Source organism: Monodon monoceros, unplaced genomic scaffold (assembly GCF_005190385.1).
Source record: "Monodon monoceros isolate NGI ecotype Baffin Bay Population unplaced genomic scaffold, NGI_Narwhal_1 Super_Scaffold_1, whole genome shotgun sequence".
In the NCBI taxonomy this organism is placed as follows: Eukaryota; Metazoa; Chordata; class Mammalia; order Artiodactyla; family Monodontidae; genus Monodon; species Monodon monoceros.
Genome location: NW_021703765.1, coordinates 26,456,436 through 26,482,868, shown reverse-complemented (window position 1 = coordinate 26,482,868; position 26,433 = coordinate 26,456,436). Strand labels below are relative to the sequence as shown.

Below are 26,433 nucleotides of genomic sequence, written 5' to 3'. Positions count from 1 at the left end.
AAACTTCCAATTGCAAAATACATGAGTTACGGGTATGAAATGTACAGTGTGGAGAATACAGTCAATAACTATGTATTATTTTTGTATGGTGACATATCGTAACCAGCCTTATCGGGTGATCAGTTAGAAATGTACAGAAATGTTGAATCCCTATGTTGTGTGACAGGAACTAACATAGTGTTGTAGGTCAGTTATACTTCAAAAACAAATAAACAGGGCTTCCCTGGTGGTGCAGTGGTTAAGAATCCACCTGCCAATGCAGGGGACATGGGTTCAATCCCTGGTCTGGGAAGATCCCACATGCCGCGGAGCAACTAAGCCCGTGCACCACAACTACTGAGCCTGCACTCTTGAGCCTGTGAGCCACAACTACTGAAGCCTGCGTGCTTAGAGCTCATGCTCTGCAACAAGAGAAGCCACTGCAATGAGCAGCCAACTCGCTGCAACTAGAGAAAGCCCTCGTGCAGCAATGAAGACCCAACGCAGCCAAAAATAAATAAATATATAAAACTAACAAACTCATAGAAGAAGAGATCAGATTTGTGGTTACTAGAGGCTGGGGGGAGGTGGGGGGGTGGAGGGAGGGGAAATTGGATAAAGGTGGTCAAAAGGTACAATCTTCCAGTTATCAGATAAATAAATACTAGGGATATACTGTAATGTACATGATAACATAATTAACACTGGTGTACATTATATATAAAAGTTGTTAAGAGAGTAAATCCCAAATGTTCTCATCACAAGAAAAAAATATCTTTCCTATTTCTTTTTTTTTAATAGATCTTTATTGGAGTATAATTGCTTCATAATACTGTGTTAATTTCTGCTGTATAACAAAGTGAATCAGCCATACATATATACCCATATTCTCTCCCTCTTGAGCCTCCTTCCCATCCTCCCTATTCTTCCTATTTCTTTAATTTTGCATCTATATGAGATGATGGATGTTCACTAAACTATATATTTCATGATATATGTAAGTCAAATCATCATGCCATACACCTTAAATTTATACAGTGCTGTATGTCAATTATATCTCAATAAAACTGGAAGGAAAAAAAAAGAAATACCTACAAAGTACAAGTTCTGGAGATATCAAGACAATGCCCCTACCATGTCCCTACCATTAAGGAACACACAGTCCCAAAGGAGGAGGAGAAACGATTACACCTTAAGCACCCAGCTCAGAAGGCACAGGTGCTGCAGGGCAGGGGTGGGCGGCCCGTGGGCAGAATCTTCAACACCGTGGGCACTGATCACCTGGGGAAGGTAAGAGTCACTACTCTGCTCCTTAGCCCAGGACATCTCTAATTAATAAGACTCCTGGGCTTCCCTGGTGGCGCAGTGGTTGAAAGTCCACCTGCTGATGCAGGGGACACGGGTTCGTGCCCCGGTCCGGGAAGATCCCACATGCCGCGGAGCAGCTAGGCCCGTGAGCCATGGCTGCTGAGCCTGCGCGTCCAGAGCCTGTGCTCCACAACAGGAGAGGCCACAACAGTGAGAGGCCCATGTACCACAGGAAAAAAAAAAAAAAAGACTCCTCTCCAAAGCTTAGCTCCTCCATGAGGGTATCCTGCTCTAGTGATCTCTCCTTACTTTAAATTCTTTCTGCCCATACTCTTGAGAGGTTCCAATCTAGGCTGTACATTAGAATCACCTGGAGAACTGGCCCCTAGATCAGTTAGATCAGGATTCTCACTCTCTTCCCTGTATTGGTAGTTTTAGAATCACTGCAAAAGTGATTCTAAATGGTGGTTAGGATTAAGAACCAGAGCTCTATTCATATCATCCAGCCCATGATTATATTCTTCAGTACTGCCAATTGTTTTATGTCTCCCATGTCCACTAAGCTGTCAACAACCTGAGGACAGCTATCTAACAATTCCATACCTCTCCTATTTCACAGCACAGGCTGAACACTAATAGCTCATAGGACAACTGGCATCCCACTGAAAATATACTGAATGTGGAAGAAGATGTTTAAATCAGGTTGCTAAAAAGGTGTTACAGTGAATCTAAAACATAAGAATCAGAAAGTATCGGCCAAAGATGTTTTAGAAAACTGGATAGGCTAAATAAAATTAATACATTGTAGGAAAATGATCCTTAATGAAAAGGATTTTTAACCAACTGAGAATTCATGCATTCAGTTACTTACTGCACCAGATTCAGTCTTCATCACTAGGGATAAAATACCACAAGACAAATATGGTTCCTGAGTCCTAACCTCATAGAATGTCTCCAATAAAATTAAACAGACAACTACATTATAGTGTGATAAATGCTACAATGGAAGAAACAGACACAGCTATGGGCTCATACAAGAGAGGCACTTGACATGATAAGGCATTTCATCCCCTTGGGTAGGTTTAGGGTTAGCTTCCTTTATAGCTGGGAAGGCTGGGTAGGGCTGCCATCACTTTGAACAAAATTCGGTACAAGTGACCAATTATTTTTATTTGATCACTATTCTGAGGAAGAGACTCTGTCTACTGTTGACATAAAAGTTCCACACTGGATGATAGTGCAACAAGGTGATTTTCTGTTACAAACCCATGTTATATGAATTTAGGCAGCACTTCCCCATGATAAGCTATTAATCGAGGCTTATTATTTGGCCCTGGTTACCCCTAGATAGATTTGATGGAGGCCTCAGACCTTGGGATGTGAAAGATGAGATTCCAGAATCACTGACTACAAGGTTCAGCAACCCTAGAAGTTCAACACAAACACTGTACCTGTGGCCCACAGCCGTCATAGCTAAGGCCAGATAACAGCCAATGGGCATGCCCGCCTTAACAGCCTTCAAGAGAGGATGAAACGTGGGTGACTCTGTCACTTCAGGCACAGTGCTGGAGAACAGAAGAGTTGCACAATTCTGCTGTATTCCATAATCATTTTTGTGCAGTTTTAACCTCAAGATCAAGTTCCAGGCCCATTGGTTAAATGAGGTCTCAGGTGTCTCTCCATATCGAACAATACTGGCCAAATACGAAACCTAAAACATTTATTTTAAACCACATTAGTCACATACACATTAAATCAGTAAGCTCACCCACCCATCTCTTTTTGTGATCAACAATGCCATCAAAAGAAAGGACATAGGGCCTCCCTGGTGGCGCAGTGGTTGTGAGTCCGCCTGCCGATGCAGGGGACACGAGCTCATGCCCCGATCCGGGAAGATCCCACATGGTGCGGAGTGGCTGGGCCCGTGAGCCATGGCTGCTGAGCCTGCGTGTCCGGAGCCTGTGCTCCGCAACGGGACAGGCGGAGAGGCCATAACAGTGAGAGGCCGGCGTACCAAAAAAAAAAAAAAAAAGAAAGGACATAATGCTTACTGGTACTCAGTGTTTGCACCGCTAAATTAAAGCAGATTCTCACTCACAGCTGACTTCTGACTTCTGATTATTTGCCAGTCACTTTGTGAACCTGATCTGGGTCTCCTCAAGCAAGAGTAATAATATGAAAGTTGGTATGCAACAAATCATGTGCTGGTAAAAAAATTTAACAACCAGCTGGAGCATAGAGGCCGATTTATAAGGGTTTGCCCACTTTGGTAGCATAAAAACTCCCACCATGGTCAACTTCAAGCCACCAGCAGGTTAACAATCAGACCTGCAAAGTTCCTAAAAATGTAACAATCAGTTCTCCAAGCCGGTATGAGCCAGCACCAGCACACCGCTGTAGCTCAACTCAAATTCCATAATACTAAAATGGTCATATGGAGGCTACTTCTTAAAGAAAAATCTTTCTCCAACCATAGAACTCAATTTCAATATCTTAAATTGCCAGAAATGTTCTTAGGAAACCTAAGGGTAAATATTGTAACTTTATCCATCCAGGTCATTTATAATAAAGGTTTACGTCCTCAATACATAAAAGAAGGAAATACCTGCTTCATACTTTCAGAAAGAAACCCAGCATACGGCTTCTGTGCAAGGTACTTCTGGTACGCCTCAAGAATCATTAAAGCTACTTCAGCATGGACTGCTTGATCCAGATGAAGAGTCCCCTTTTAAAGAGAAAAATCATCACAAACATGTCATCTTGATTTTTTTTTGGTTATACCTTTGAACTAAAAGATTAGTCAGGATAGTAAAAAAGAACCTTGGATGCAGAAGTTTAATTTTCCAAAGCTCACACCCCCTAACAATGAAATTATAAAATGACAATAGGAAAAAGAATTGAAATCTTTAAAGAACCACTACACTGCACCAGTTAGGTGTGAGCCCGAGTCATCCCCAATCCCAGTCATAAAAGGTATCTTTGAATGCAACCCCCAACCCCCACCCTAAAATCTCCATAAATACTTTGGGTTACAAGTTTAAGGGCATTGTTAAGAACCAGGAAGATGTTGAATTATTATTAACTAAACAGAAAGATACTTAATAATTTAAGTCTACATTCCCTTTTCTTGTTCTGTCATCAGTGAAAATAAAAAAAATACTCAACAGCACAGGTAAAATACTCCTTCAGGGGCTTGAAGTTGCCTACAAATTTCCCACCCAATCTTCCTTTACAGCCTGAAGAAATACATTCCCTAAGCCTCCGAGAGAAGAGCACTTTCCGAACGCTAACAAAAGAACAAGGAGAGGGCTTCCCTGGTGGCGCAGTGGTTAAGAATACGCCTGCCAACGCAGGGGATACGGGTTCGAGCCCTGGTCTGGGAAGATCCCACATGCCGCGGAGCAACTAAGCCCGTGCGCCACAACTACTGAGCCTGCGCTCTAGAGCCCACGTGCCACAACTACTGAGCTCGTGTGCCACAACTACTGAAGCCCGCATGCCTAGAGCCCGTGCTCCGCAACAAGAGAAGCCACTGCAATGAGAAGCCTGCGCACAGCAACGAAGAGTAGTCCCCGCTCGCCACAACTAGAGAAAGCCCGTGCACAGCAACGAAGACCAAAGGCAGCCCAAAATAAATAAATAAAATAAATAAATTTATTTATTAAAAAAAAGAGTTCCTACTTTAAATGAACGAGGAGACACTCGAGGAGACTGTGCATGCAGCTCTCTGGGAGAGGGGGGCTGGGGCTTCTGTTCACAAGTCAGAGAAGGCGAAGGTGGAAAAGAGCCCCCTGCAGCTCTCACCCACCAGCACTTGAGTGAGAAAAGACCCCGATGAGCCCATGAGCAGACCAGGTGGTCAGGGACACCCTGGAGGAAACGCTCCCTGGTTTCAGCTTCCTCATCTGTACAACAGGGGTCATGTTCACGCCAAGCACACAAGACGGCTGAGAGGACTAGATGACTCGCTCAGAACAAAAGCTGGCGGATAGTTAGAGAGGGCTGAGTTCTCTTCCATTTTCCCTTTCAAATGTTTAAATACTTTGATCAAGAAGCTAACTAATAAGGCCTAGGGTAAGAAGGCAGAAAGATCTTAACAGTCAAAATGCCTTGATATTGCATCTTTGGAGACATATGATAGGTAGCAAACTCTTAATAACAATAAACTATTATGAACAAAAACTACCACCACTAAGACCTTAACATGTGCCTAGAACTGTCCTCAATGTTTTACATGTCCTAGCTTGCTGAAACCTTACAACAGCCCTCTGAGGTAAGCCTGTTAATGTGAATGCTTACAGATGAGCAACTGAGGCCTAGAGAGTTCAGGAAGCTTGCTCAGGGTCACACAGCCAGGAGGTGGCAGAGCTGGGATCAGAACCCAGGCAGGCTGGCTCAGAGCTCAGGCTCTTAACCAGTACACAGTGTTTCGGAAGACAAGTCTGGCAATGATACACAATACAAAATGTACAAGGAAAAAGGACCAGAGGTAAGAGTGGCAATTAGGAGGAACTGCAGTAAATATCCAGAAATAAAACAACAGAAACAAATGATCCAAGGAAAAAGGGAAGAATTTACAGTGTGGAGCAATTTATCTTCACTTACAGGATGCTCACTCTGCAAAACAGAACTAATTAGAGAAGATCCTAAACTCTGATGCAGCTAAAAGAATTTGCAGACCTTGCAAATGATACTCAAAAATGTTAATGTTTTGAGAAAATGTTTCTTTGAAACTGATGTGTGTGGACCCTCCAGTCTCTAGGGAACGGTTTTAATACATACCTGTTCACCAAATCCCCAATTTAGTCCTTCTAGAATAACACAGGCCAATTTATTCTTCACCGTTGTCAGGTTATAATTGAATAACCAATCCCGAATCACAGCTATCTCGGAGGCAGAAGGTCGCCAAAGATACAAAGGTAGTTCTTTAAACAAGTATAAAGAAACCTTATTTAAAAGAAAATGATAATAATTAAAATCAAGACTTAAGGACAATCCTGTATTACTACAATACTATATCATTAAAGTGCTTACAAAATTTTTCTCCAAAAGGAAGTGGGGTTTTGTTTTTTAGACAGTGAAATGAACAACCAAATCAAATGAATATTAAAACTAATGATACACCAAAAGCACATTTTGCAATCCTTTGTAAAGGTCAAGCTTTTTTTCGTATGTAAACTGGTACACTTCCATTAAAAAAAAATCACCATAGAAAGATCCAAATTTAAAGTCATGATAAATCAGTGGAAAGTCATTCATTTTATAAAAAGACTTAGCACTTTAAATAATTATTTCTTCTACATCATTTAAAAAATTATTTCTATTAGCTTCAAAGCATTCTAGGAAAAAAAAAGCATTCTAGGAAGAAGATACAAGGAGTGGATGGGGGTAAAGATGAAACAAGATCAACCAAGAGTTGGTATTTGTTGAAACTGGATGATAGGTACATAGCAATTCATTATATTGTTCTCTACTTTTTATATATTTGAAATATTATATAATAAAAGCTTTTTAAAATCCTGTACAAAAAGTCCATAGCACCACTTTTAAATAACATATCCATGTGCAAATTAAGATAAATCTGGGTTCACTTAATACAGTTTGGTTTAAGAGCAGTTCATAAATAATGTCTAGAATAATGCTGTCCAATGGAAATCTAATGCAAGCCACACATGTAATTTTTATTTTTCTAATAGCCATTTTTAAAAGTCAAAAGAAACAGGTAAAATTAATTCTAACAATATATATCATTCAATCCAGTATGTCCAAAACAGTATTCCAACATGTAGTCATCACAAAAGATTACTGAGATACATTATTCTTTTGTTCATACTAAGCCTTGGAAACCCAGTGAGTATTTTACACTTCCAGCACATCATAATTTGGATGAGCCACATTACAAGGGTCTATAGTCACATATGCCTGGTGGTTACTGTATTGGACAATTCAGCTCTAGAACATATAACCAAGCATTTTTTAGGTTCCTGCACTACTCCAAATTGGAGGCAAAACAAAATTTGAAAGAACGGGAAAAAAAATTTGAAAGACGAGTAGAACGAATGAATTTTAAAAAGATCCTTTCTTTCCTTTGCATGTGTAGTGTGTGTGTGCAGTTAGCTAAATTTTCAGAAGGATTTGTTAATAAAGGTCTTGAATATGCTGAATAAAATGGTAAACTAGCAATCTAACAAGTAGAAAAATACTTCTTTAGCCTGTAAGCATCTGACAAAAAGAACAAAATAATGGTACTAGAACAATGAGTATAGCAATGAGATCTGTCCAGAAAACCAACTATCCCCAGCTACACAAAATAATGGTATAGGGGCTTCCCTGATGGCGCAGTGGTTGAGTCTGCCTGCCGACGCAGGGGATACAGGTTCGTGCCCCGGTCCGGGAAGATCCCACATGCCGCAGAGCAGCTGGGCCCGTGAACCATGGCCGCTGAGCCTGCGCGTCCGGAGCCTGTGCTCCGCAACGGGAGAGGCCACAACAGTGAAAGGCCCGCGTACCGCAAAAAAAATAAATAAATAACGGTATAGCATATATCTACACATCAAGAATAAAAGTGAAGCTACCAAGAAAGATCTCAGGGACATTAAAAAGGGAACATTACAAAAACTCTTTGCCAGTAAATTCAACTAGTTAGATGAAATGGAAAAATCCCTTTAAAAACATAAATATATGTATAGCTGATTCGCTTTGTTATAAAGCAGAAACTAACACACCATTGTAAAGCAATTATACTCCAATAAAGATGTTTTTAAAAAAAACAAATATAACTTAACCAACTGACTCAAAAAAAAATAAAAATCTGTATCTGTTTAAAATTTTGAATTCGTTATCAAAACACAAAGAAAACCCTAGGCCCAGATGATTTCACTGGTAAACTCTATCAAACATTCAAGGAAGAATTATAGCAATCTTACAAAAATTCTTTCAAAAACAGAAGAGGAGGAAATGCTTCCCAACTCATGTTACAAGGCCAACATGACCCTAAATCCAAAACCTAACAAAGATATAACAAGAAAATAAAATTACAGATCAATATCTGTCATGAATATATATGCAAAAACCCGCAAGAAAAAATATTATCAAATTGAACCTAACAATACATAAAAAGAATAATATATCATGATCAAGTGGTTTTTATTTCAGGAAACAATGATGGTTCAACATGTGAAAACCAGTCAATGTAATTCACCACATTAACAGAAAAAAGGATAAAAATCATATGACCACCTCAATGGATGAAGAAAAAACAAGTAAATACCCATTCATGAAAAAAAAAAAAAATTCAGCAAACTGGAAGTAGAAATTTCTCAGCCTACCAGAGAGTATAAATGAAAAACCTACAGCTAGCATTATACTTAATGGTGAACTTTGGAACCCTTTCTACTATGGTAAAGAACAAGACAAGGATGTCCACTTTTACTAACTCTATCCCATATTGTAATGAAAAGCCTAGTGCATTCAATAAGGCAAAAAAAGAAATGATTAAAAAGAAAGAATCCTAATAAGAATTCCCAACAAAACAGAATTTAAAGAGTGTATTTTAAAATATATTTATGCTTTCACTGAAAGTCAGAAGATCACTAATTTTACCTGAAGAGGATGTTAGGAAGCTGCATGAATTTCACTAACAAAAGTAGAATGTCCTCTGAAGTGAACCCATGTTTCAAATTATAAAAAAGACCAATAGGAAAATATGTTATCCATTTGCAGGTTGTCATCAAAACTTATCTGAGTTCTTTCCTTTGAGATGTCCCCAAAGGCTTGGTCCTTATCAACAACTATTCCTAACCCAGAGCAATACCCACACATCTACATATAGCACAAAGTATTGTTCCTCTCCTGCTGGGCCTCCAGAAAAAGTTACCTTCAGACACACCCCAGGTGTGTCAATGAATATTTAGGTCCACAGCCACAGCTCATTCCCAGGCTCTGGAGCTAGGAGCTGATTTCAGACTAGCCCAAGGTCAAAGCAAAAATATTCAAAGCCATCTTGTTCATCTGAAGGCAAGGGGGCTTGAATAAGTTCCTCCAAAAATGTCAGCAAGTTCACAGAACACAAAGGAACCATATATCTAAACAGAGAGTGGGGGCATCTTTTAAAAGATGTGCTCTAAAAAACATTATGGTTCTAATTTGTACACTCACTGTTAAGAATATTTCTGGGCACAATTTATTACTAAAAGTATTATGACCTAATTAAAAATGTAAGTGTGGCCAAACCCAGAAAAACACTTGTCAGAAAAAGGTCATGAACTCAATCAAACTGAAAGAATCATATGACCCACTGTAGACTTCTTTGGAAATCATTCCATTAGATGATCACTAAAAAAGGAGCAACCAAAAACTTGCTGTTTGCAAATGAAAACCCCTTCACCTCAATATAATTGTACCCCAGTGGGATACAATGTTTACTTAAATAGAAAAAGTACCATGTACCGCTGCTATGGAAAACAGTATGGTGTTTCCTCAAAAAATTAAAAATAGAATTAACATATGAACCAGCAATTCTACTTCTGAGTACATACCCAAAAGAATTTAAAGCAGAGTCTCAAAGAGACATTTGTACACTCATGTTCATTGCAGCATAATTCAAATAGCGAAAAGATAGAAGCAACCCAAGTTCCATCAGCAGATGAATGGATAAACAAAATGTGGTATATACATACAATAGAATATTATTCAGGCTTAAAAAGGGAAGACATTCTGACACATGTTATAACATGCATGAACCTTGAGGTCATAATACTAAGTGAAATAAGCCATACAGAAAGGAACAAATACTGCATGATTCCACTTCTATGAGGTACCTAGAGTAGTCAAACTCAAAGAGACAGAAAGTAGAGTACTGGCTGCCAGGAGCTGGGAGGGAATGGGGAGTTAGTTTTTAATGGGTACAGAGCTTCAGTTTTACAAGATGAAAGAGTTCTGTGGATGGATGGTGGTGATGGTAGGTAACAAAACAATGTGAGTGTACTTAATGCCATTTAACTGAAAAATGGTTAATACCGTGTGTTTCATGTTATGTATAATTTACCACAATTAAATTTCTTTTAATGTAAAAATATATATATACTTTGCCAAGTAAAGCATTATATATCATGTATTCTTCATTTAGAAAAAAATATGTCTCATAAACCAATCTGTCACTGAATCTGCTCACTCATGAATGTGATGAAGTATTAGTAGTTATCAGTCATCTATCCTACAGGGATGATGCAGTGACTATAAGAATGGAAAGGCCCTGTGCAAACATAAGCCCAGAGAAAGACACTATAACTTCAAACTTTCCTCCTGAAGTTATGACACATGACCACCTGCCGTCAGAAAAATTCATTCATTACAGCCTTATTATAGATGATGAAGAAAATCTTCAGTAAATGTATGTTTTTAAAAATGATACACTCATACAGTACTATTTGGCCATGGATGAACCTGGAAAACACTATGCTAAGTGAAAGAAGCCAGTCACAAATGACCACATATTTTGTGATTCCATTTATATAAAATGTCCAGAATAGGTAAATCTATAGAGACAAAGTAGACTGTGGTTGCTCAGGGCTGGAAGGGATGGAAGTCTGACAGCTAAATGGTATGTGGTTTCTTTCTAAGGTGATGAAAATGTTCTAAAAATAACTGTGGTGATAGTTACACATATATGTGAACATACTAAAAACCACTGACTTGTATACTTTAAAGAGATGAATTGTATGGTATGTGAATTATATCACAAAAAGCTGTTTTTAAAAACTACACAAAGATTACAAAAGGGATTGTGACAAATGACAGAACTAAACGATATACATCCAGCTCAACTTAAATCACTTCTAATTTTGTTTTTGATTGATTTAAAGCAAGGCTTCTTTCTAAATCAGAGTTGTTTCTTCCAAGAAAAAAACGTAAGAATTATGAAGGCAAAACAAAATTATGAAATAAAAACTATGAATTAACTATAAGCTATAATTAAAGTACAAACCTGTTACTGAAGGAGGTGGGAAAGTCACTTTGAGGAGATTAAGAGAAACAACCCACAGTTTTTTATAAGCAGCGGCCAACCCCAAGCAGGCACAGTGAACCTGAGACACAATAAATGTTTTCTTCACCCTATTGTGCCCGTGTGACTCAGTCATCCCAACGACCTTACTATTTTTCCCACTGCTCCAATACTCTAGGGTTTAAATGAACAAACAAACAACAAAAAAAACGGAAACAAAACAAACAAAATCAGTGTTCTTACCATTCCAACCTGGTCAATGGTGTCTTGAACTCTATCCAGAAGGACAGAAATTATCTCAGGGTGAACAGCTGTGATGGCCCCTAAAAGCTCTCGACCAACCTTCGAAAAAGTTTCTCTGGTGGACAGGGTGACATAAGATACCTAAAGTAGGAGGGGGTGAAGATGGCATTTTTAATACCAATTTATCAATAAAAAAACCTTTCCATACTTTATTTAGGAGGTTTTCAAGTAAAGTAGAAAGAATCTCAGATGAAGCCTTGGCTCACACCATGTACAAAAAGATGTCAAAACTTCAGAGAGCACAACTTCAGAGAGCAGACTGTGTGGAAGGTGGGGGAAGAGGGCATGGAGGGGAAAAGCAACTGTTCGACAATGACTTTAAGTGCTGGATTCAGAAAGCACTCCCAGAGTCCTCAGAGCAATTAAGTAATCCCTCCATACTAAAACTTTTCTAAATTTGAGGAAACCAATAACATGATGAAAATCAGAATGCATTTCATGGAAATATCTACTCTCTCTAAAAAAAAAAAAGTGAGATCCTCAATTACAAGAGCTTCTAAAATATCAATGTTTACAAACTCTTCTTAAACAATGGGTTCGAAACTACAGGTTACAATCCAATCATGCCAGTGGCCAGCAGTTTTTGTTTTTAATAAAATGGAAGGGAACAGAAAAATAAGAGAGTGCATCACAGTAAGATTAAGTATTGCTTCAATTTCACATATGTGTGTATACACACACACAGAGGATCAGAATGTAGTTTTTACTGTGAGGACTGGTCAAGACACTTGAAATATCATTCAAGAGCATAAATATTACTTTAGCAATGGATCTTGAGAACGCCATTCAACATACGTGAAAATATACATCCTCCTCTCAATTTTTACAGACAATGAAGATAGTCTGGAATTCCAGATCCATCTAGGCCTTACTCTCACGCATGGTTACAAAGTACAAGAATAGGAACAGCTTAATAGGATATCTGATCCTTACAAGAACTTTAGATTACCCAGTTCTGTCATTCTCAAACTGGAGTATTGAGGGGGATGATAATAAATCTTCAAACATAATTTTACTTAAATTTGGAGGAAATTTTTTTACGAAGATAAACAGATAAATGACAGCCTACAGTGAAAATGTGTATTTAAAAATATATATATATATAAAACTCCAAATAATGTTTTGGTAACCATGTGAGTTATGTCCCTCAACTCATGGGGTCCAAAGCTCACTCTCTTCCACCGTTAGGGATGGCTCAGCGAAAAAGTGAAGAAAGCAAGGATCTCATCCCAGCCTATCATTTTACAGATGAAGAAACTGAAGCCCAGAGAGGTAAGGCGTCTTTCATGATGTGAGATAGACAATGAGCAGCAGAGCTAAAACAAAGCCAGATCGTTTAACTCTAGGTTCAGTACTATTTCCACCATCTCATTTAAATTGGCTGGGAAGCCAGGTTTCCATGTTCCTCGCAGGGTCAGAGGAGTAGAAATGAGGGGGGCAGGTCCGGGGCAGGGGGAGAGAAAAGTATAGAAACTACAAATGTCAGGCAGTGCCAGACTGTCTGTTCCTTACCAAAACTCATACATCAAATGACAAGAGATAGCAGGGGGAAATGGAATGGGTGTGATTCATATTTTCGGTACTCCTTAGAGACGATCTCCTTCCACAAGTGCAGACAATACAAGATTGTCACATTTTTTTTTAAAGCAATCACAAAAGAATCAATGGATGGACAATCCAAAAGAAAATGTTTTTAGCTGATTTCTAAAACTTAATATTCTAACCTCATATATCTCCAGAACAATAATTTTTATGAAGTCTTCATCCACATTGGTTCTTCTGGCCTGAGCCATCTGAGCAAAAGTAGTTAGAAGGCAAATCTCTTCTGAGCTATTCATGGAAGAAAGACACTTCTCAAAGTTCACAAAATGTTCTGGGTCTATAAGTTCAAGAAAATTAAAGTGGGGAGAGAATAAACATATATCACTTTAATTACTCCTCCAGAGAGAAAGAAGATATAAAATTAAAAGACATTAAGAAATATTTAAAGATACCAAACATCTTTGTTCCAGAATGGATTTCTATAGGCATCAGGAAGAAGGCTGGGCCAGATGACATTCCAACTCTAATATAATGTTGCCTCAGGAATATTTAACAAGCTTCTGTTTCTTCATCTGTCTCAAAAGTTTATTTATCAAATGCTATGTGACTGGTGAAGTGCTTTGTCAACTGCAAAGCACTGCTACTATCACTAGGCAAGACATCCTCAACAGCACACTTAAAACTACTTGGTAACTGTCAGCCAAATGAATGACAGCCCTATTAATGAAAACTGCAAAGACTAGCAAACTACTCAGTACCAACATGGCATTCCACACAAAAAATATTTGCTTATAAATGGAAATTCGGGGCAAGATATTAGCTATAATCATGACTGAAATACTGATGAATATGATTAACAATATCTATGTTTTGCCTATTCCTCAGAGTGCTCTGTAAGCAATACTACATTTTGTCACTAGAGGGCAGGCTTGATTATCAGCTTTGCCATATGTGACAGAAAACTAAATGCTGCAAAGGCAAAGTTGTGTAGAGGGAAGAAAATAGTCTGTTTAAAAAATATATTCCCAATGGAACTTTTCACAGAAAGAAGGCAACAAGCCAACGATTCCTTTCATATGTTTACACATTCAAGAAATCAAAGGTAGTTCATCAAATTTCCAGTATTTTCAAAATAACTCCATGGGGCATTTACCAACCCAATTTTCATTTCCTATCCCCAAATTGGGTTTATAATAGAATTTACTATCCAGAGCATTTGAAGAATAATGGAAATTGGAACCACCATTCTAGTAAGTCAAACGACAGAGCAGTCTTAAATTTCAAAATGATTACACATGAGTACAGAGTAAAACATTCTCTCTCAGTCCTTCTAAAAGCAAAAAGAATAAAGCCATGAAGAGAAAAGGCACACAAGGTAGGAAAGGTGGATGCTGCATATTTTGGCTGTACCTTGGAGGCGCTTCTTACACTCGGCAGGCAGGAGGGCAGTACAGAGCTTTTCCAGATTCCCGCTCCCCACCTGGTGCATGAGGTAGAAGAGCTTCCAGAGCATCTGAACAGACAGTGTCCCGAAGGGCATTTCCGACATAAACAGCCAAATGCCAAGTCTGCATGTTTTCAGAAAAGCAGGAATAATTTTATGTATCGGTCAACTTCACCATACTGAGAACGTAGACAAAAAAATTCTTAAATTCTTAAATCACACTACAGCAATTTTTCTACCATGCTTCAGTCATAAACACCTAGAGAATGGATAACAATAACAGCAAATACACATAAAGCGCTTAGTCTATGCCAGGCACTGTTCTATCACCACATCATCTATTTATCAGCTCATTCCATCTTCACTATAACCAAGGCAAGCACTATTATTGACATTATCCCCAATTTACACTTGAGGCTACTAGAACATAGAGGATAATAAGAGGCAGAATTGGGTGTTGAACCAAAGATCCTTTTAACATCCAGGCAACAGAGAGCCTGCTTAGACTGGATGTACGTATGTGTCTGAGCATGCGCAGAGGTATATGTGTACACACAGAGACACGTGCAGTTGGGGGCTGGGGGGAGAAGGGGAATCAAAAGCCCTCCATGACTCCTCACTCATCACCAAATGAAGTTCAAACTCCTTCAAGCTCCAAGTTCAAAGGCTTCCACAAAATAGCTCAGACCCACATTCCCAACCACAGCCCTCTCTGCATTCATATAGACCACTCCTGGACAAGCCTGGAGAGAACTCCCCAACTCCAAGCTGCCACCCTCCATTTGTGAAGACCTCCCATGATGTCCTCCTCAGCACTATTATGAAATTCTAACCATACTTGACTATGGCATTACCCTTTTATCAGTGTTTCTCACACCACAGTGGGCAGAAAAATCACCTGAGACTTTGTGGAAAATGCAGAATCCTAAGGCCCACCTAAGAGATTCTGAGTTTGCAGGTCACTGCTGGGGCCCAAGAATCTGTACTTTTTTAGTCACCCCAGATGACTCAGACTCAAGTCGTCCTTAAACCACACATTAAGAAACATAAATGTGTAATTTATGTACACATACTAGTGTACAGCAATTTGAGAGCAGAAACCAAGTCTTTGCATAAACCAGTGTGTAACCCTGAATCTTTTTTTCATTATCCAGTACCTAAACCAGTATCTCAAAAACAATCAATACTCAATAAATGCTTAATAATATTTTGTTATATGAATTTTATCTCAGTAAAAAAATATAAAAAAGAAAAACAGGGAAGTACTCAAAACTGTTGCTGTATTTTGGGTAAAACTATAATTTAACCAATTATAAATAATGTTTATTAAGAAAAAAAGAAATTAAATAGTGCATGCTTAACCCATGTCTGCGGCCCACCAGGCCACTAGTGGTCCGAACCACCACTGACCTCGACTCTGAAAAGCAACAGCTAGATAACTGAGCCAGAGTTAAAGAAACTTCTCTAAGTTCAAGTGGGTCAGGCTTCTGTCTTATTAAATAATTATCCAACACCTCACATGGGACTTGATGTTCTTGTATAAAGGATCCCAAAATAATGAGGCCTTAAAAGTAATGTCATAAGACAGTAAATATTTCCAGCTACAAAATTTTCTATATGGCAGACATGAAGTAAGTCTGGCTTAGGTCTTTGTTGCCTATCTTTTGGTTTGGGTTTGTTTTGCTTTAGCTTGGGGGTATAGCTAGTGTCAGAAATTTCCACTGGAGTGCCAAATAAATTTAAATTTCATGGCTTTAAATACCTGGTTCTCATATGATGTATTTCTAAAATAAACTATACTCAAAAACAATAGCTCTCAGCATTTTCAAATTTAAAACAATTATTTGTGTGAATTACATATATAATATTACAGGAGGGGCTCACAACTCAGCGTATAGGACCTAGTAAGGAACCAGAGAATTTCCTCTACAAAAGCTTTGCCTCTCAGCTAAACAAACACAAGATTGGGTGACAGGAGATCAGAGATGCAAGACTTTTCCCAAGCACCAGGCAAGCTTCAGTGAGCAGGTGCTACTGCGTTGACCCCCGGCACAGGATTTGGTACACCTTGTGAGATCACCAAATTTTGGACAAGAATAATCTAAAGATAAATTTCTAAGCCCAAGTTCTCTTTATTTTAGACCCACACCTTCTGAGTGCCTAAGAATAGTTTTAAGACTTAGAGTCCTGACATTTCTCTAAATCAGCAGTTTTTCTGTTCCTCATCTGAAACTACACAAAAACAACCACCACCTACATTTGAGAAATCCTTTATGGTTTAAAAAGTCTTTCCACATATGATTGCATTTCATCCTTATACCCATGAGGTCTATGGGTAGGATCGCCATCATCATCTCCACTTTATAGATGAACAAAGTGAGACCACAAATATTAAGTGACTTGCCCAAAGTAACAGTCTTGGCAGACCAGTACTCAAACCCACTACATAACACACATAAATAAGGGGCTGATTCTTCCAATTCAAGAACATGGTATATTTTTCCATCTGTTTAGGTCATCTTTGATTTCTTTCATCAGTGTTTTATAGTTTTCTGAGTACAAGTCTTCTGTGTGAAAATGACTATACTACCTAAAGCAATCTACAGATTCAATGCAATCTCTATCAAACTACCAATGGCATTCTTCACAGGATTAAAACTAAAACTTTTACAATTCGTATGGAAACACAAAAGATCCCAAATAGCCAAAGCAATCTTGAGAACGAAAAACAGAGCTGGAGGACTTCAAACTATACCACAAAGCTACCGTAATCAAGACAATATGGTACTGGCACAAAAACAGAAATATAGATCAATGGTACAGGATAGAAAGCTCAGAGATAAACCCACGCACATATGGTCACCTAATTTATGACAAAGGAGGCAAGAACATACAATGGAAAAAAGACAGCCTCTTCAATAAGTGGTGCTGGGAAAACTGGACAGCTACATGTAAAAGAATGAAATTAGAATACTACCTAACACCATACACAAAAATAAACTTCAAATGGATGAAAGACCTAAATTTAAGACCAGAAACTATCAAACTCTTAGGGGAAAACATAGGAAAAACACTCTTTGACATAAACCACAGCAACATCCTTTTTGACCCACCTCCTAGAGTAACGGAAATAAAAACAAAAATCAACAAATGGGACTTAATGAAACTTAAAAGCTTTTGCACAGCAAAGGAAACCATAAACAAGACAAAAAGACAACCCTCAGAGTGGGAGAAAATATCTGCAAGTGAAACAACAAAGGGTTAATCTCCAAAATATACCAACAGCTCATGGAGCTCAATATCAAAAAACAAACAATCCAGTTAAAAAATGGGCGGAAGACCTAAATAGACATTTCACCAAAGAAGATATACAGATGGCCAAGAGGCACATGAAAACATGCTCAACATCACTGATTATTAGAGAAATGCAAATCAAAACTACAATGAGGTATCAGCTCACGCCAGTCAAAATGGCCAGTATCAAAAAATCTAGAAACAATAAATGCTGGAAAGGGTGTGGTGAAAAGGGAACCCTCCTGCACTGTGGGTGGGAATGTAAATTGATACAGCCACTATGGAGAACAGTATGGAGGTTCCTTAAAAAACTAAAAATAGAACTACCATATGACCCAGCAATCCCACTACTGGGCATATATCCTGAGAAAACCATAATTCAAAAGACATGTACCACAATGTTCATTGCAGCTCTATTTACAATAGCCAGGACATGGAAGCAACCTAAGTGTCCATCAACAGATGAATGGATAAAGAAGATGTGGCACATATATACAATGGAATATTACTCAGCCATAAAAAGAAATGAAATTGAGTTATTTGTAGTGAGGTGGATGGACCTAGAGACTGTCATAGAGTGCAGTAAGTCAGAAAGAGAAAAACAAATACCATATGCTAACGCATATATATGGACTCTAAAAAAAAAAAAAAATGGTACTGATGAACCTAGTGGCAGGGCAGGAATAAAGAGGTGGACATAGAGAATGGACTTGAGGACATGGGGTGGGAGGGCGAAGCTGGGGCGAAGTGAGAGTAGCATCGACACATATACACTACTAAATGTAAAATAGTTGGCTGGTGGGAAGCAGCCACATAGCACAGGGAGATTGGCTCGGTGCTTTGCGATGACCTAGAGGGGTGGATAGGGAGGATGGGAGGGAGGCTCAAAAGGGAGGGGATATGGGGACATGTGTATGCATATGGCTGATTCACTCTGGTGTACAACAGAAACTAACACAGTACTGTGAAGCAATCATACTCCGATAAAGATCTATTAAAGATGCAAAAAAAATAAATAAAAATAAGGGGCTGAGACTATGAGGCCCATGGCAAGAGTGTCAACAGCTCAGAAGGCAGCAGAAGTGGGGGGTGGGGGGTGGGCAGCAGTTCATGGGTGGAGCCGGGTGGGGCGGGAGGCCACTCATCTCCTCTCAGAGGGCACAGTGCTGCAGCAGAACCTGCTCCCACACTTGGCCAGGAGCTCAGGGAAGATAGTGCAGGATGAGCTGCCATGCCCCCACCTCTGCCTCAAATGTATCCTAGGCTGTAAGCAGCAGCAAAGACGGCATGATCAGAACACAGCCAAGACAGGGGACCCGGACCCAAGACAGTCCTAGACCTTAATACCCACAGAGTAAGACAGCTTGCACAATGTACTGAGTGCCTACTCTGCCTCACTGGGGGCACTAGAGTTGGGCATGAAATACAATTCATCCCCTGGTCAAAGTTACCTCAAAAGTTCAGAAGAAACTGAAAGAAACCTGAAAGAGAGATCATTTCAGGCAATACTACACAAAAGGAAACTAAAGCCCAAGAATTAAGCCAAGATAAGAAATAGATGAAATACATTGACACTATTGTAAGAATTCTACTTCAGTCAATGACTTTCACTCCAATCTTTCTTACTAGCCAGGGAGCTATTTCTCAACAATTATCATCATACTTCTTACCTTTTGGCTTTCAGCACATGTAGCACAGCTCTCAAAAAGAGCTCATCAAACTCAACCTGTAGTTTCTCCACGGAGTAGGGCTGTAGGGCCAATCCCGAGCCTTGGTTGTGGCTCACATACTGGGCCCAGTGGTCACTCACATAACCAAGGATCATCCTGAGCGTGAGGAAAGACAATGCAGCACTTTGCATGAAGGCACTCAACAGCAGCATCTTTACATTACATTTGCAGCGTTACTTTATTCAACACATATTTATTGAGCACTCACTATCTTCTAGGCTCTAAAGGGGATGCAATGGAGGGAAAAAACCCTACCCTCATGGAGCTTACACTTAGTGGAGGGCAAACAGACAATAAACCAAATAAAGTAAAATATGCAGTCTGTCACATGGTTATAAATGACACTGAGAAAAATCAGTAGGAGAGGGAAATGAAGTTTCTCTGGAGTGTGGGGGAGGAGGGGCCTCACTGAAGAGGGACACGTGAGTAAAGACTGGACGCAGTCTCAGGACTACCTAAGGGAAGAGCATCCAGGCAGAAGAAGCAACCAGTGCGAAGGCTCCAAGGGGTGGTCGGTATGTTGGAGGAACAGCAAGGCAGCCTACGTGCTAACGCAAAGTAAGTGAGGGAGAGAATGGCTGGAGAGGAAATCAAAAACGTGACAGGAAAGCAGACCATGAAGGGTCCTGTACGCCACTGTGAACACTCTGGCTTCTACTTGGAATGAGCCTGGGAGCAGCAGGGTGTGAGCAGAGGAGTGATTTACAAGAAACACTGGCAGCTGTTCTGAGAATAAGCTGGGGGTGGGGTGCGCAAGGGAGCAAGGGCAAAAGCAGGAAAACAAGTCAGGTGGCTGTTGTGCTAATCAGTGAGAAATAACTAAAGATGAACTATGGTGGTAGCAGTGAACATGGTGAGAAGAGGCTGGATTCTAGAAATAGCAGGTTTCATTGACTCAAAGGATGCACACCTTTCATGCTTTAATCTCTACAACTGGAATGTCATTAAAATTGATGACATGCCATTATTTGGCAGCATTTTTTCCTTCTTAGTGGTGCACAAAATATACCTTAGGTTTGATGAAAGATGGTGTTTTGAAGGTAGAGATGACAGAGTTGACCATCAGGTTGGGTGAGGGGTGTAAAAAGAAAAGCCAGGGATGATACCAATGCTCCGGCCCGAGCAACTGGAAGGATAAAGTTGCCACTTACTGAGACTGACAAGACTGTGAGAGGAGCAGTTTGAGAGGTGGGGAAAGAGGGCCCAGTTGGGGATTATTAAACTATAATGATGATCATGAGTCATCCAAGTGGAGGTGCCGAGTGGGCAGCTGGATATACAAGCTTACAAGAAAGGTATAGGCTGGAAATAGAACTAGGAATTTTAACTGTATTTAGATGATATTTAAAGACATTAGAATAGACGGAATCCCAAGAAACAAGTTTGGATAAAGAGGTCCAGGGATGAAGCCCTGAGGCATCCAACATTAAGAAGTCTGGGAGGTGAGAATGAAACAACCAAGGAGGCAGAAAATGAACAGCCAGTGAAACCGAGGAGAAACCAGGAGAACGTGGTATCCTGGAAGTCAAGCAAAGAAAATGCTTTAAGGAAAAGTGACCAGTCATGACAAAGGCTGCTGTGTGAACTGTGTAAGAGGTAAAGCAAGATGAAGACTGAGAGGTGGCCATTGGATTAGTTAGTAGCACAAAGTTCATTAGCAACCTTCATTCTTCAGAGCTATTTGGGTAGTGTTGGGGGCGAAAGCCTGACTGTGGAGACTTCAAGAACTTCAGGGCATCCTATATCATTTACCTGGCTTTATGAAGCTGAAGGATACGTATCTAAAATAATTAAAGTCAATTATGTTTTGGAAACAAAAGTATGGGAGTGGGAGAAGTTTTACAGTTTTCTGGAAGTTTTCTTTCAAGGTAAGGGAGGTTGGAAGAAATAGCAGTGTATTTATATGCACTGTAAAGACAGAAAAATTGATGATACAGAAAAGAGGATACAAAATTAATTCAATGAAAAGCAGTGCATTTCTCAGAATTTACTCATATTTGATAGTAAAAACATAAACCTACCTTTCATGCAAATAAATGATAATGCTTTCCCAATTCAAATACAGTGGCCACTGATGAAATCTTTGCAATTTTCTTTAAATGGTATTTTATAGAAATTACAATTACAGTAAATAAGAGAGAAAACAGAGAAATAATAATGCAAAAGAGCTACTGCCAATTTTCCACAGCTACACGACAATTCCCAGGCAAAAGCTAGGAGATAGAAGAGAGTAAAGGAAGGGGAAAGACCCTGTATTTTCTTTGACCTCTCCTTGACCCCTTCTCTCTGGCCAAGTTCAACCCAGCAGCTGCTCTGAGGATCTTGACTCCAAGAACAACTGTCTAGCAAACCAGTTTGAGATTTGAGATAATTAACCAAATATTCTGACTGGAAGTATTTATTTAAAATTCCCAAGAGGTAGACGGTGAAGAAAAAAAATGCTTACTTTTATGAGAAATAAGACCTGAACTATACCACTACAAATGCCCATCATCCCAATTATACAGTGTCTGTGACTGACCAGGGTGAAAGTTAACAGAAACAGATGAACCAAGAGCAGTATTACCTGATCATATAACCAATTCGCTTGACAAACTGCCTATAGCGTGCTCTATTGAAGGTTTCTAACCCCACAGCCAGAAGTTCCACTAAGGAGTTAGCAAAGGCAAAAATTTTCATCATCTCTTGAGGTATTGTTGTTTCAGGTAAATAATCACCTAGAAATTAATCAAAGAAAAGGAAAAAAAATTATAATTACTATGGAAAAACACTGAAAGATGTGGATGACAGTATATTAATGAGGAAAGAAAGCCAAGATAGAGAATCCCCATTGCTCTGGCTCCTATGTCAATATAAAATGGGAAACTTGAGACAAAGTGCAAAATTAAAACCATTTATTAAAGCTGGGCTATGTGCAAGCTGGTCAACCTTATGCATGTAAGCACCAGGGAGGAAACTACAATCACAAGAGAAAGGAAGGAAGCCGCGCCACGGCGATGTAATCCTCTCTGTATAGTACAGCCAGGCACGGGGAACCCGAATCAGGAGCCTGCACGAGACAGGCCTTGATGCTAAGTTCCTGTGTTTGAGCTTGTCCCTACCACATTTTACATATGACAAAACGAATTAGTCTACCTTTTGCTTTAAACCCAAGGAGATGCTGGAAGAGTTCATGAAATGGGAACTGTGATAGAAGGATAACCAAGTCATCTTCATTAAGGAGAATCCAACTAGTCTCAGGGTCTTCATCCTAAGGGAGAAGATGCAGAATCATGTCAGCTGATTTGACCAGATGACACCATGGTCTAGAGTTACAGGAGTTGAATTACCACAGGTCTCAGTGGTACACATGTGGTATTCTCATGAGTCCTCGTGGACTTCTCCTCCAGGACAGAGATTTATACTGTCAGTTCTATTAGATGACCTGTAAATCCCTTAAAATTGCAAGCATAATTTTATGTGTATCTGAGTCATATCCATTCTTCAGTGGCTGAAACCGCTCTCAATTAAATTTCCATCCCAAAGAAGATGAAAAATAATTCCTCTAGAATAGGGATCTTACTATAAATCTCAGTGATTTGACAACATCAATTAAAGAACCATTCACTAAGAGTCCAAGTTATTTTATCCAGAAGCCTCTTCTTGCCCCAAAATTAAGGTCTACTGCCGTACTCAACTGACTTACCAAGAAGCAATTAGCATTTGCTATGGATAACCAAAGTTCTGTTGTCAATTAGTGTTGCTGAAAACAGGATAAAAATAACAGTGGTCATACACAGGGATCACATAGGGGAAATAGCTGGAGTTTTTTGTTTGATACAGAGCACTAAAGTCTCCTTAGAAACCAAATTGATTTGTGTCCTAAGATGTGTTACATTCAAAAGGGAATACTGTAAAAAGACGCAGAGATTCTAAAGAATTATCACCTCAGTTTCAACAAGGGACTAATGCAATTCATTCATAATTTCCTGAAGCCACTCATTTTTACTCTCTTACATGTCCTAAATGGCTAGCAAACAAGAGCCTCAGAAATTCTACCTTGAGCAGTCCTCAGCTCCGGCTATACATCAGAATCAACCATGGAGGCTTTTAAACATTTGGATGTCTGGGTGTGGGCCGGGGCAAGGATTTTAAGTTGCCCAGGTGGTTCTAATATACAGCCGGTGTCAAGAAACCACTGACATGGACAATTCACAGTGCCTTCCGCCCATGGCCTTTTCTGAGTCAACAGCACTCCCAGCATTCCCTCCCCAGGCTCCTGAATCCACTCAACATCCAGTGAATGCTAACCAGGAGCCAGACACAATTCCAGAGTCCTTAATGATTACCTGTCTTTAGGATTAAGTGCAGGAAACCTACCAGAAAAAAAGACTCCTCTCTTAGGAGAAACCAGTCTTGGAAGAAAAAAAAAAACCTGCTCCATCACAATCTTTAAAAGAGCAATTTGGGACTTCCCTGGCAGTCCAGGGGTTAAGACTTGGCATTTCCAATGCAGTGATGCAGAGGACACAGGTTCAATCCTTGGTCGGGGAACTAAGATCCCACATGCCGTGTGGCAAGGCCAAAAAAAAAAAAACAATTTGTACCAGCTCCTGAGAAGCTGTCTCCAGATGACTGTTCAATCTCTAGCAAAGAAGTCTGCATGGCCACATCATTTACCATCATCTCACCACCTCCTACAAGTCCCAGGAAGAGCACAATGAGTGTGAAGGGGCTCCTGCTTCTGAATGAACACCTGGGTAAATACACAGACATGATCCCACAGCTGCCATGCTGTCATTCTAAGGAGTGTCCACTGCAAACTTTCAACTCCTTTTGAAGAGAAGGGGTTTCAGTAAATTTAGTCCCTGGCCAACCTTGAACAAACACACCAAATCAGGATTTGGACCATAAAACGCATTAGATAGGGCCGATAACTAGCTGGAAAAAAAAAAAAAAGCCTCACCAATACACTAACCACGTATATAGTAGAAAGAAAAGTCAATAACTGTTATCTTGAGAAACTGGGGATTTTTTTGTTTGTTTTGTGGGGTTTTGTTTGTTTTGGCCAATGTTGTGCAGCATGTGGGATCTTAGCTCCCTGACCAGGGATCGAACCCGGGCCCCCTGCAGTGGAAGCGCAGAGTCCCAACCACTGGACTGCCAGGGAATTCCCAAGAAACTGGGTTTTGATCATTAAATTCTCACCAAAAACTGAGAAGATCTAGATAAGAAGTTTGTAAGCGTTGAGGCAGAACCTTGGCAAGATACAGCTCTTTGTTATACAGACTCAGAGTATCTGTAGGTGACACCTCAAGCCCAGAAAACTGTTGCTGCATAAAATAAAATCCTAATAGAAAGTGTACATAATATGTAAACACTTCCAGGTTCCAGACTCTCCCAGCTGCACAGGGAGATGGTCTAGAAAGGGTGGCAGCAGAGACACTGGCTCAGAGCACAGGCTCTGCATTTAATGACGTGTGATTTGGGACAAATTCCCTCAACCCCACCCGCACATGTTTCCTCACCTCTAAAAGGGGGATGAAAACAGTATTTGCCTCGTGGGGCTGTTGGGAGAATTAAATGGGCTAATACGTGAGAAGTGCTTAGAACGATACTTGGCACGTAAAAAGAAGAGCTCAGAAATGCTTATCAAAATGCTGTCGACATGACGACTAACCTCTTCTCCTCCCTCATCTACTAGTGTCCACGTCCCGGATGCAGGCCCCGAGGAGGATGGATTCCGCTCACTGGGCTTCATGTGGCACAGGAACTCAGCTCGATTTCTAAAGGACAAGGGAAATCACTCCAATCACCTAAACATAAACACAGAAAGCCCACTGCGTGCATTCTGGATCATCTACTCGCCCTGAAGAAGAGTCAGACATCCACTCAATCTTCAAATGGTTTGAATTAGTAAATAAGAAATAATAACTGGCTAAAAGTCAAGGAGACCAAAGCTTCGCTAATCGTGGTGTAGAGACCACAGCCATTCTGGGTCAATAATGATGAGGAACCGCAGAGAAGCAGTTATGCCAGCACAGTGCCCGCCCACAGCGGGGCCTCAGTACACCCAGGACCACACAGTACCTGAACTCTAACTGGCTCACAAAGCGTTCAGGAAACATGCTTTACTGAATAAAAAAGGATAATCTGCAGGTAATGGAGAAGCTGGTTTAGGGGGAAAGGTACACCTAAACACCACAGGTAGGAGCAGCCCCTATATCCAGGCGGTGAGAGGGAGGAATCTGGGGGAATTCCTGCCAGCCAGGCTTTCACAAGGTGCTGGCTGGACCTGGCGAGTCAGTGTAACCAGAGAAGTTTCTTCTCTCAGACCATCACCCAGTTCTCAGCTCTCTGCTCCTTCCTCTCTGGCCTAACCCCGAAAATTCATCCATTCCCTCCTTTCACCAGGAGCTCTCCTCCAAGACTTCCTGTTTCCAACCTGAGGGGCTCCAGTCCTGCAGCTCCACATGTCCACTGATAGTTGCCACTCATATGTGTCCACTTGCAAACCCCAATTACCTCAAATTCTCCTCCTTACCCAACGGCTCTCCTTTCTGTCTTTTCGGTCTGTTGGGGCTGCCAACACCCTCTCAGTCACTCAGACTCAGAGTCTACAGAGTTAGGTCTGAGCCACCCTTGCCCACATTTTCTTATTTAATCAGCTACTTAATCCTTTCCTGGGAAGATGACCTTCCCGTTCCCCACTTTCTCCTTCCCAAGACCAGCACCAATTCAGGCTGCGGGCAGATAGGCTTTCCTGGATCAAGAGCCAGTGGGAGTAACACAGTTCAAGGTCACCTATATACATCTCTGCCTTCTCCCCCCACTTAAGGATGTGCCCTCTT

The 26,433-nt window shown here is 40.2% G+C and overlaps 1 protein-coding gene across 2 annotated transcripts in view; it reads right to left on the bottom strand.

Moving 5' to 3' along the window:
- Positions 1-26,433, bottom strand: part of EPG5 (ectopic P-granules autophagy protein 5 homolog) — a 129,113-nt gene that overhangs the window by 82,970 nt on the left and 19,710 nt on the right. For both annotated transcript variants that reach the window (XM_029230514.1, XM_029230505.1), the window contains exons 7-16: positions 25,263-25,368; positions 22,739-22,853; positions 22,170-22,320; positions 19,544-19,699; positions 14,546-14,703; positions 13,318-13,472; positions 11,534-11,674; positions 6,070-6,234; positions 3,893-4,012; positions 2,739-2,998 (exon numbers count right to left, since the gene is read on the bottom strand). In XM_029230514.1, coding sequence (XP_029086347.1) covers positions 2,739-2,998; positions 3,893-4,012; positions 6,070-6,234; positions 11,534-11,674; positions 13,318-13,472; positions 14,546-14,703; positions 19,544-19,699; positions 22,170-22,320; positions 22,739-22,853; positions 25,263-25,368 — 1,527 coding nt within the window. The remainder of the gene's footprint in view (positions 1-2,738; positions 2,999-3,892; positions 4,013-6,069; positions 6,235-11,533; positions 11,675-13,317; positions 13,473-14,545; positions 14,704-19,543; positions 19,700-22,169; positions 22,321-22,738; positions 22,854-25,262; positions 25,369-26,433) is intronic.